General features: G+C 44.6%; 1 protein-coding gene across 1 annotated transcript; it reads left to right on the top strand.

Moving 5' to 3' along the window:
• The first annotated feature begins 9,425 nt into the window (after positions 1–9,425).
• Positions 9,426–9,980, top strand: LOC133754987 (jun dimerization protein 2-like). The gene is made up of 2 exons (XM_062185316.1): positions 9,426–9,605; positions 9,711–9,980. Exons 1-2 carry the CDS (start codon positions 9,453–9,455, stop codon positions 9,978–9,980), a joined length of 423 nt encoding a protein of 140 aa, XP_062041300.1. The 5' UTR covers positions 9,426–9,452.
• The last annotated feature ends 1,328 nt before the right edge of the window (positions 9,981–11,308 follow it).

Here is an 11,308-nt window from a genome sequence, read left to right as displayed (position 1 = left end):
GTTTCATCTAGTCATATCCTCTTCCATGCCAGCTCTCTGCTATGGCCTGGGAGTGCAGTGGAGGATGGCCCAAGTCCTTGGGCCCTGCACCCGCATGGGAAACCAGGAGAAGTACCTGGCTCCAGGCTTCAGATCAGTGAGATGAGCCGGCTGCAGCGCTAATGGAGGGTGAACCAACAGCAAAAAGGAAGACCTTTCTCTCTGTCTCTCTCTCTCTATCACTATCCACTCTGCCTGTCAAAAAAAAAATAAAAAACAAACAAACAAAAAAAAAAAACAACTTACCGAGCATCAAAAAGAAACCTGTTGAAGTGAAATGGACACTATGAGAAACAATGACTTGATCAGCCCTTGTCGTCTCTGTTGATGTACAATTTAATATTTTATCCCTTTTAGTATTTTTGTTTGTTCTACTTAATACCGTTGGTTGAGCTATGTAATTAACACACAATTATTCTTAGGTGTTTAAAGTTAACTGAAAAGTGATCTCTGTTAAATATAAGAGTGGGAATAAGAGAGGGAGGAGATGTACAATTGGGGACATATTCAAGCTGACTTGCCCTAAGTGGTGGAGTTAGAAACGTGCCAGGGGATTCCAATACAATCACATCAAGGTTGCATGTACCAATGCAATCTCACTAGTCCAGGTGATCAACTTCAGTTCACAGTTGATCACAGTGATAGGTCTAAGAGTCAAAGGGATCACATAAACAAGAATAGTGTCTGATAATACTAACTGATAGAATAAAAAAGGGAAAGAACGATCCAACATGGGAAGCGGGATACACAGCAGACTCATAGAATGGCAAATGTCCTAAATAACACTCTGGTCTCAGAATCAGCCCTTAAGACATTCGGATCTGGCTGAAGATCCCTAAATGAAAGATCTCTGTGAGTGAGATCCCAGTAGAAAGAACGGGCCATCAAAGAAGGAGGTACCTTTCTCTGAAGGGAGGAGAGAACTTCCACTTTGACTATGACCTTGTCGAAATAAGATCAAAGTCGGCGAGCTTAGGGGGCTTCCATGGCCTTGGCAACTCATGACTAGAGCCTGGGGAGATTGCTGACACCTTAAACAAGTGTGGCAATTTGTTAAGTCAACAATGCACTTACTCCCCACTGTGCACTTACTCCCCATGTAGAATCTCTGTCCTTAATGTGTAGTTCAATGTGAATTAATGATATGACTAGTGCTCAAACAGTATTTGGCACTTTGTGTTCTGTGTGGGTGCAAACTGATGAAATCTTTACTTAATATATACTAAATTGATCTTCTGTGTATAAAGATAATTGAAAATTAATCTTGATGTGAACGAAATGGGAGAGGGAGCGGGAGATGGGAGGGTTGCAGGTGGCAGGGATGTTATGGGGGGGGGAAGCCATTGTAATCCATAAACTGTACTTTGGAAATTTGTATCTACTAAATAAAAGTTAAAAAAAGAGAGACAAAGGACAGAGGAACAGAAAAAAAGAGTAAACCTGACCCCTATTTAAAATTATAACATGGCTTCCTTTAGAATAGAATTAAATGTGTTCATATAGCTCCTAAACTGATCTGTCTCTGCCTGCCTCTCAGGCCCATATTGTCCTTATCTTCCCTCTCTCTGCTCCAGCTACTTTCACATGATTTTATGTCTTTGAATGTGCCTTATTTGGTAACTTTTGTACATGTTGCTATTGCTTCTTTAATTACACTTCTCCTGTTTTTGTCCAAGGTAACTTTTTACTAATGCTTCCAGCTAAGCTTAAATGATTTCCTCAGGAAAAGTTTGCTTGATACTAAAACTAGAGTATCACACTCATGTCATGTTGTGATAGCATAAGGTAGAGCTATTTTTATTTGTAAGCATGTATCAAACTTAGCATGAACTAAACTGTGCACCCCCAAATTCATGTGTTGCATCTCTAACCCCCAGTGTAGCTGTACAAAGGCACTTCAGAAAGTTCACAGAAATATGAAAATAAACATGTAAGATTATTTGGTTGCAAAAGAAATTTTGAAATTCATGCATACTTTTTATGATACATATTTTCTGCATATTATAAAAAGAAATTCCTGCAATCCCCAAATTATTACTCTGAAATGAACTCACAAATTTAAGATATTTTATTATTATTTGATAGGTAGAGACAGAGAGGCAGAGACAGTGCTCCCATATGCCAGTTATTTCCTCTAAATTCCTGCAAAGGCAGGAGGTAGACCAGGATGAAGCCAGGTGCTGGGAATGAAATCTAGGCCTCCCACCTAAGTGGCAGGGATCCAATTACTTGAGCCCTCACAGCTACCTCCTAGGGTCTACACTAATGGGAATCTGGAATCAGGAGCCAGAACTAGGTTTCAAACCCTGGCACTGTGATATGGAATGTGAACATCTTAACTGCTATGCTACACACTCACGTTCTAAATTCATATTTTTATTTCCATTTTTCCATAAGCATTTTGAAGTATCCTTGTATATTAAGATGGATTTTTCAGGAGGTAATTAGGTTAAAAGAGGTCATAAAGTAAACCTAGGGGCAGGTGTTTGGTGCAGTGGTTAAAATTCACAGTTGGGATACCTGCATCCTATGTGATTGCCTGGTTTGATCCTAGTTCCTCTGCTTCTGATTCAGTTTCCTACCAATGTGCATCCTGGGAGGTAACAGCTGATAGCTTAAGTTCTTAGTTCCCAGCCACCCACATGAGAGACATGAATGGAGATCCAGGCTCCTGGATTTTGCCTGGCCCAGCCCTGGTTGTTGTGGACATATGTGGAGTGAACCAGTGGTTATGAGAGATATCTCTCCCTATCTGTCTAACTCTGTCTCTTTCTCATTATCTATGTCTCTACAGAAAAAGTGGTCCAACAGTACTGCTTCCTTATAATAAGAGTAAAAGAAACCAAAAACCTTCTCTCTTTCTGTGCCTGCACAGAGAAAAAAAATATGTGAGGACACAGAGAGAAAGTGACAATCTATAAACTGAATAGAGAGGTCTCACCAAAAACCAATACTACTGGCACTTTGATCTAGGACTTCTGGCCTTCAGAAATGTGAAAAAAAATATTGTTGAAGCCAAATGATCTGTGGTATTCAATTTGGCAGCCTGAGCAGACTATTATAAACCTACAGTATTCTAATTGTTTAATGTCTGCCTTCCTTGAGTACTTCCTTATGAACCAGAAATAGTTAACTGCCTCATTTATTTTTTAATACCTTCATGATCTTAGAGAGCACTTGGTACATAGTAGGTTTTCAGTAAATATTTATTCAATGAGTAAAATGGCAGTTCCGCTATTTTCCCTTTAAAAACTTGGGAGTTGTTAGGGAACATGTCTCTTGTTCACTGCTACATGTTAAGTAACGTAACAAAGGACAATGCATTTACACATTTACCAAACGCATATTAAGAGCAAAGTGCAAACTTGTGATGATTACAGCAGAAAACCAAAGATGCGGTTTTGTTTGAAAATCTTTTCTCTGCTTCCTTTTTGACAAAACTTAAACAAAATAGATGAAAACCAACATTCCTATTATTCTTTATCTGGATAATCATGTAGGTTCTTAGAGGTTAAATTTTGTGGAAATATATTCCTAAATTACCAACATTAATTTAAATCTTGAAAAGTCTATTAATACAGGTGAATAAAATTTTCTTATAGGCATCTTCAATAGTTCAGGATTCAGATTCTAATTTACATAGTTTGGCTAAAGAATCAGCTTCTTGCTATTCGATGTCTTACCATCTATCAGTCTTAATATACACAAACACTATAATGTTTTCCCTGGAAATATCATATCAGAACTTGCTTGGTAATGATGCCCTTCTTCCTCTATCCTTCTCATACTAGCTCTTGTCACCATCAACAAGATAATAAATAATAAATAAATAACCTTATTAAGACTAAGGATATCGGCCGGTGCTGCAGCTCACTTGGCTAATCCTCTGCCTGTGGCGCCGGCACACCGGGTTCTAGTCCCGGTTGGGGCACCGGATTCTGTCCCAGTTGCCCCTCTTCCAGTCCAGCTCTCTTCTGTGGCCCGGGAGGGCAGTGGAGGATGGCCCAAGTGCTTGGGCCCTGCACCCACATGGGAGACCAGGAGGAAGCACCTGGCTCCTGGCTTTGGATCAGTGCAGCGCCGGCCATAGCAGCCACTTGGGGGTGAACCAACTGAAGGAAGACCTTTCTCTCTGTCTCTCTCTCACTGTCTAACTCTGCCTGTCAAAAAAAAGACTAATGATATCATTAACAACTTCCCTAGTCTGTGTTAATAATAAGGAAATGCTTCCTATATCAGAGAATAAAAAGTCATCTATAAATTTGGGAATACCTACTACATTTTATACCATTTAGTGATACATGTAATGAGCATTTTCACTGTGGTGTCTTGCAGACCTCCTGGAGTACTATTCTTTCAGGCTTTAAACAAATCTACTTTGGGATGGTTTCAAATTCAGCAGTTGGAATCTTTTTATACCATTTATTAGAAAAGATGGGATATTTGTACCATCAATTTTGCTAAATGTTGTTGCTACACTATTTGTCTCTAATGCAGATTAGGGAGATAAAGAAATATAAGTAGATATGTAAAGCCAATTTTCTACTCAAAGGAGCTAGCCGTCTATTAGTGAAGGAGGTGCATTCTGATGACAGATTCTGTTGTCAGAAACTTTGTGAGCAGATGTTAACAATATTGAAGAGGCCTGAAATATGGCATTTTAGCCCCATGTTACCATGATTGCACTGCTTTCTATCTCTGGGGTCTTGCTGATCCACTCCACAAATTCCTGACTCTCTTTCCTAAAGTCATTTGTCATACCCTATTGACCTATGAAACACATTATTCTCAACCTGTGACCCAGATCCATAATCTGTTCTACTGGTGAGAGAGAATAAGGCAGGCTGGGTTTAAAATGGAGTCGCTTGAGCTAACTGCATACTGTTTTGCTTCTGTACAAAACGGCTGGGCTTGCAAAATGCTTTTTTTAAGATAACTGAATTTTAGCTGAACTTGTAGCATGTGATGATTATGAGATAATTGAGCATGTGATAATTATTTTAGGAGCTATGTTAAGTTTTTGGTCACGATGACCCCCTTTTTGTGCTTGCTCAAGGTCTTTGTTCCCTTACCCTGGAAAAACCCTTTATCTTGTGATAATTTGTAATGCTGTGGTTTATCTTGTGATCTTTTGTAATGCTGTGGAGATATGCTAATGTTGTGGTTTTAAGCCTTAAATACTCTGTGCGGTTGATGACCGGGGCCTCTCTTCTCGCACTGCACCAGAGGGTGCTGTTGTTGTGCTTTGAGACGGCCCATCTGCGCAGATGTAATAAACTTCCTCATGCACTTTGCATCGATTGGAGTGGAATTCGTGTTTCTGGGGTCGGTAGAAGTGTGAGACACCTTTCGGGGGTCTTACATTCTTGGGGGCTCGTCCGGGATTCGAGACCCCAGACCCACGCTCCATTTTCCAATCAGAGGTAAGTCTTTGCTGTTTTAAGTATTTTTGTGTGTTTTGTTGATTTTTTTATTATTTTATTTTTTCCCGGGGCACTTGACGTACTGGAGGTTTATGTTTTAGCTGTTTTCCCGGGGCGCTTGACGTACCGGAGGTTTATGTTGTACGGGTGGCTAGGCGTCCGGGCACTAGGCGCCGAAAGAGTTGAGCCAGTAGTAGGTAAGGACAGACGTGTCCACGACCCCTGGTTTGGGCCCTGGGGGACGCTCCAGTGGCGGTGTCTCGGGGGAGGCTGGCCAGGCAGCTCTCCCACCAGGTAAAAGGTTTTCTTCCCCGGGAGAAGGGCTGGTGGCAGCAGCCACTCCCGTCGGAAGTTTTGGTTTCAGTTTTGTCTTGGTTTTGCGCGCAGTGTCTTTGGGAGTCTTGTGATTGTTTTGTGAGTCTTGTGGTTGTTTTCTGTGTTCTAATATACTTTCCTTATTTGCCTTTCCCCTCCAACATGGGACAGGAATTAACTACACCTTTGAGTCTTACTCTAGGTCATTGGAGAGAGGTCCGGGAGCGGGCCCAAAACTTGTCTATACGAGTGCAGAAGAAGAACTGGACAAGTTTTTGTACGTCCGAGTGGCCAGCCTTAAACATTGGGTGGCCACAGGATGGGACTTTTGACTCTCGAATTATCTTACAGGTGAAGAGCCAGGTCTGCAGGGGAGGTAAAGAAGGGCGCCCGAAACAAGTGCCCTACATCTTTGTGTGGGAGGACCTGGCGAAAAACCCCCCAGACTGGGTAAAACCTTTCCTCCTTTCTAACAGGGCGGTGGCAGAGCTCGACCCTACTATACCCACCACCGCCCTGAGGATGAAGCCCAGTTCTGAGTTGTCAGCAGTTGCCCTGGGGGTGGAGTCGAGCCCCACACCCACTCCGATTCTACCCACAACACCCCTAGTATCAGAACTTGCAGACCAGGGTAAATACCCTACCTCAACCCTCTATCCATTACAGGAATTGGACACCCTCAAACCTGAAAAACCCTTAGCTCCTCCAGGCGAGCAGGAAGACCTTTTTGATATTCCACCACCTTATTCCCCCCGCCTCCTTAGAAGGGCACCTTATATCCCCCGCTTTCCAAGAAGGCCCGTGGTGCCCTTTTTGGAAACCAGAAGAGAAATGGAGGAGGAAGAATCCGATAAAATAGAGGAGGAAGGACCCCCGGCCCGTTCTAGCTGGCTGTCCTCCTCCTCCATATAACTGGGATCACAAGCCCTGATAGGACTTGCAGGGCCTGTTTTACTAACATTAATTTTACTACATTTAAATGGAACTCTGTAGGAGACTCAGACTCTACTGCCAGACTCTCCTGAGAGGCTTAGCTAAAGGGGGTACAGGGGTAAAAATTGACATTGCTTAGCTTAAAAGTTATTTAGGTAAAAGCAAAAGGGGAAGTTTAAGATGGGCTAAGAAAAAGGAACTAACTAGGATCCTGGCCACCACAGTTAAAAGGAAGCAGAGTAAGGGAGAATCAGGATAGGCAGGGACCCCGGGAGACCGACAAAAGCACAAAAAAGTGCCCAAAGGACAAGTCTGCTTAAGATCCGACTAACAACGGGAATCCAGTGGTGCACGTCTGCCACACGGGACTGAACTGACCGAAAACGGCCTCTGCAAGACGACAAGAGAAAAGACGACAGCAGCGGAGTGGTGAGACTGGGCGACAGCGGCCCCTCGGCCCCTCCCTCGTTGGGATAGTGTTGGGGATGCGGGCTCTGCCCAGGTTCCCGTAGATAATGCTCCATCACCCCCTGCGGTGCCTGGGAGGGGCCCACGCGATATCCCCCTAGCGTCTGGAGGTCAACGGAGATAACAGTGGGAGACGGCCGAACGAGGACAGTGGTCTGGGTTTCCACCTTCAACCCCCCCCGAGGACTCTGCTCGGCAGGCAGGGCTGATTGCTATGGACCATGCACTCCGTGCAGCTAAGAAAAGGAGCGGGTGGCAATGCACAAGAACAGCAGGTACGCTCTCGCCACTACCCATGGGGAACTCAGAACAGACAGAGGCTTTTCCGACAAAGAAAGGAAATTGCGCCAATGTTTCCCCGATTTGGACAACCAAAGGTACCGGGGTCAGATAATGGACTGTCTCCCGGGCAAGCCAGAGGTGGCCAGGGTGCAGGGGGGTTTAGCTAAAGAAAGCTTTGTTCAGCTAGGGGAGGCTTTAACCATAACGGAGAGCTGGCACTGGGGACTGGTTCGAGATGTCGCCGACGGCTTTTATTTTGGGGTTCCTAATATCACAGGTGTTAGACTATATATGTGTTCCCAATTGATCTGGTCTGGGCTGAATGCGGAGGCATGGATGCAGCGACAGGCACAGCACTATAACAAACTGGGCAGTGCTGACTTGCGCTGTGTTCAAGCTTCTGTATATAAACTGCGTATGAAAACCCACACTCGCGGTAGATCGGTTGGGGCCAAGTATTAATTCTTTTGCAACTTCCCTACCCCGCCAGGCTTTGCTTAAATGTTCGCCTCCCAGGGCTTCGAGGGCTTTCAAGAGGAACAATCCCCGGCTTTGCTTTCCGACCTCTCTGCCATGGAATCGGCACCTGACAGCAGCCCAGGGAGCTACAACCCTAGGACTGTGGCTGTGAAGGAGAAGCCCCGGGGGCCAGAGGGCGGCCGAGGTGGCAGCTGGGGCAGTTACAATCCCCTGCAGTACCAGGTGGCACACTGCGGGCAGACGACCGTACACCTGCCCCCAACCCTGACGGCACTGGGCCAGTCCCAGTGCATCCCCGAGGCCCCCTTGGCCACCACCGTGCCCCCCGTGCACCTGCCCCCAACCCTGACGGCACCGGGCCAGCCCCAGTGCGTCCCCGAGGCCCCCTTGGCCACCACCGTGCCCCCAGCAGCCCCCTCGAGGCGCCCTCCTCGGCTGACCCCTCGCAGGAGGGCAAGAAGGCAGTGAACGACAGCCTGGAGTACCGGCTGCAGCGGGAGCGCAACAATATCGCCGTGCGCAAGACCAAGCGGCGCATCCTGGAGATACAGCAGTACATGGCAGAGAATGAGCAGCTGTGCAGCCGCGTGGAGCAGCTCACGCAGGAACTAAATATCCTGCACAGGTTTTTGAAAGCTATTATAAATTTAATGTCATTGGTCAGTAAACATTAAGGACATAAAAGGAAAGAGTATTATTGGTAAAAAGGGTTAAAAAGAGAGAGAGCTTTTTACATAAGAAAAGGACATGGTTTGTAAGAATGACTTTATCCGGATGGCTAGTTTACTCTAGACTGAAATAAAAATGGTAAAATGTTTAAAGTAAGTCGAAGAGGGTGTGTGAAAGTCACAGAAAGTATTTGGGTCACTTCAGCTGAACAGGCACCAGGTATCAACCCAAATTTGTATGACTTCTTCAGGGATGTGTTTTCTGTTTTTGTCTCTGTTGTATTTTCTGTTTTTAAATTCTGATGCCTTTTTGTAATTTTTTCTATCCTGCGGGACATGCTTCCTTTACCCTGTAGACTTACTTCTGTGCTCACAAAAATCGGCTGCAAGGCACAGAGATGTGTTTGTAAACCTGTGTCTGGCAGCGGATTTGGTGGGCGCATAAACTTGTTCCAGGCTGAGGACACCGTTTACTTCACGGACACTAGACCAAGACGTGTCGACCTTGGCTCGGGTTCAGTTGCTGTCTTTTTAACAATCAGTATGGGGGGGGGACGGAAAAATCTTAGCCCTGCATAATAAATAGGCTTATTCAGTTTGTTAATGATAGATTGTTTGTCACCCCCGCCCTGATCCTAACTCAACAGCGAAGTTTCAACTGGACGGTCTTTTAAGAGTCTTATCTTGAGTGGAGTGGCTCTTGGAATCCGCTCGGGATGGGACTTTTGAAGACTGTTTAGTATTCGTACCCGGCTCCCCTCCTTTGTTGCAGGATAAAGAAAAGTTTGGTGCTCCCACACTCGTTTCAGACCTTGTGCCTGGCCGGCCTGCTACTTTTCCTGCTATGATGCCTGGGCAGATTCCCGACCCTTTTGTGACCACGGGCTCTCTGCCAGGGCAAGACCCTCTGACCAGATGGCCTGGCTCGGCTCTGATCGTGAAGGAGCTGAAATGCATTGGGACCATAATCGTGCCCTTGCTGGAGATAAAGCTGGGCATGCCAGACGCAGCCATGGACACCAGCACCGAGACCAAGGACTTAAGAAAAAAAGAAGTGGTAAAGGAGGTGGAGGATGGAAACGCTAATGAGGTAAACCTGGACAAGAGGCCCCAACCTGTAGAAAGAGAGCTCGACGAAAAGGAGGAGCGGAGGAAAAGGCGCTTGGAACAGAACAAGGCGGTGTGGGCCCGGAGGAAGGAGCGCACGGAGTCCCTGCAGCGGGAGTTCGAGCGGCTGGAGTTCAGAAACGCGGTGCTAAAGATGCAGATCAGGGAGCTGGAGCAGGAGCGGCAGCAGCTGATTCTCGTGCTGAACCGGCGCCGCCCCACCTGCATTGTCCGCACCGACAGCGTCCCTGCCCCTTGGACCTAATATTAATGGCTGTGGTGCAAATGGTATAACTCATCCCCATAATTTCACTTAAATTTTAAGATTAAAATTTGACAAAAAGAAAAAGGGGGGAATGAGAGAGAATAAGGCAGGCTGGGTTTAAAATGGAGTCGCTTGAGCTAACTGCATACTGTTTTGCTTCTGTACAAAACGGCTGGGCTTGCAAAATGCTTTTTTTAAGATAACTGAATTTTAGCTGAACTTGTAGCATGTGATGATTATGAGATAATTGAGCATGTGATAATTATTTTAGGAGCTATGTTAAGTTTTTGGTCACGATGACCCCCTTTTTGTGCTTGCTCAAGGTCTTTGTTCCCTTACCCTGGAAAAACCCTTTATCTTGTGATAATTTGTAATGCTGTGGTTTATCTTGTGATCTTTTGTAATGCTGTGGAGATATGCTAATGTTGTGGTTTTAAGCCTTAAATACTCTGTGCGGTTGATGACCGGGGCCTCTCTTCTCGCACTGCACCAGAGGGTGCTGTTGTTGTGCTTTGAGACGGCCCATCTGCGCAGATGTAATAAACTTACTCATGCACTTTGCATCGATTGGAGTGGAATTCGTGTTTCTGGGGTCGGTAGAAGTGTGAGACACCTTTCGGGGGTCTTACACTGGGTTAGGTCATATACTTCAAAATGAAGCTTACTATTTCTTTGTAAATTGCTTTCACCTCTAACTCTGTTGGATGGACTGGAATTTATCCCAGTCCTTCTGATGTCAGGATATAATTTTTTTAAAAAAATAAATTTGGCCCTTGACAATTAATGAATTGAAATAACATAGAATCTGTGAACTTAGAAGACATTATCAGACATATTTCCTTAGAAATGAATTCTCTGCTGTTTAGTAATTTCAATAGTCTAATTAAGAAATTCCAGGGTTAAAATGGCAGAATATCATAGAATATTATATATCCCCATCAATTTATTCATAAACAAAAACATAAGAACGTAAAACCAAAAAGGTACTCCTCATCAATCAGTTTGAGAATCAAGCTAACCTGTTTTGGAGGATAATCCCACAATGATATCACCTTGATGGTTTGTTTATTGTCAAAGTACTGGACAGTAGAAAAGTAATTGTTGAGTATCTATGTAACTAGTAGTAGAAGTTAGTGAAGGTGGAAATTGCAGTGTAATAACACAGGAAAAATGGAAATAGGGTTCTGGAGTCAGGAAGGTCTGGGATTGTATCCTAATTCCTCAGTTTTAGTGGTTGTACGACCATTGAAAACTTAATTTTTAATCTCAGTTTCCTTAAGGGCTAGTCATTTTCTCCCCATTTTTTGTCCCTTTATGCCTAGATGAAG

Source organism: Lepus europaeus, unplaced genomic scaffold, assembly GCF_033115175.1.
Source record: "Lepus europaeus isolate LE1 unplaced genomic scaffold, mLepTim1.pri SCAFFOLD_37, whole genome shotgun sequence".
Lineage (NCBI taxonomy): Eukaryota > Metazoa > Chordata > Mammalia > Lagomorpha > Leporidae > Lepus > Lepus europaeus.
The sequence above is the reverse complement of the archived record's forward strand: the minus strand, read 5'-3'. Positions and strand labels throughout refer to the sequence as shown.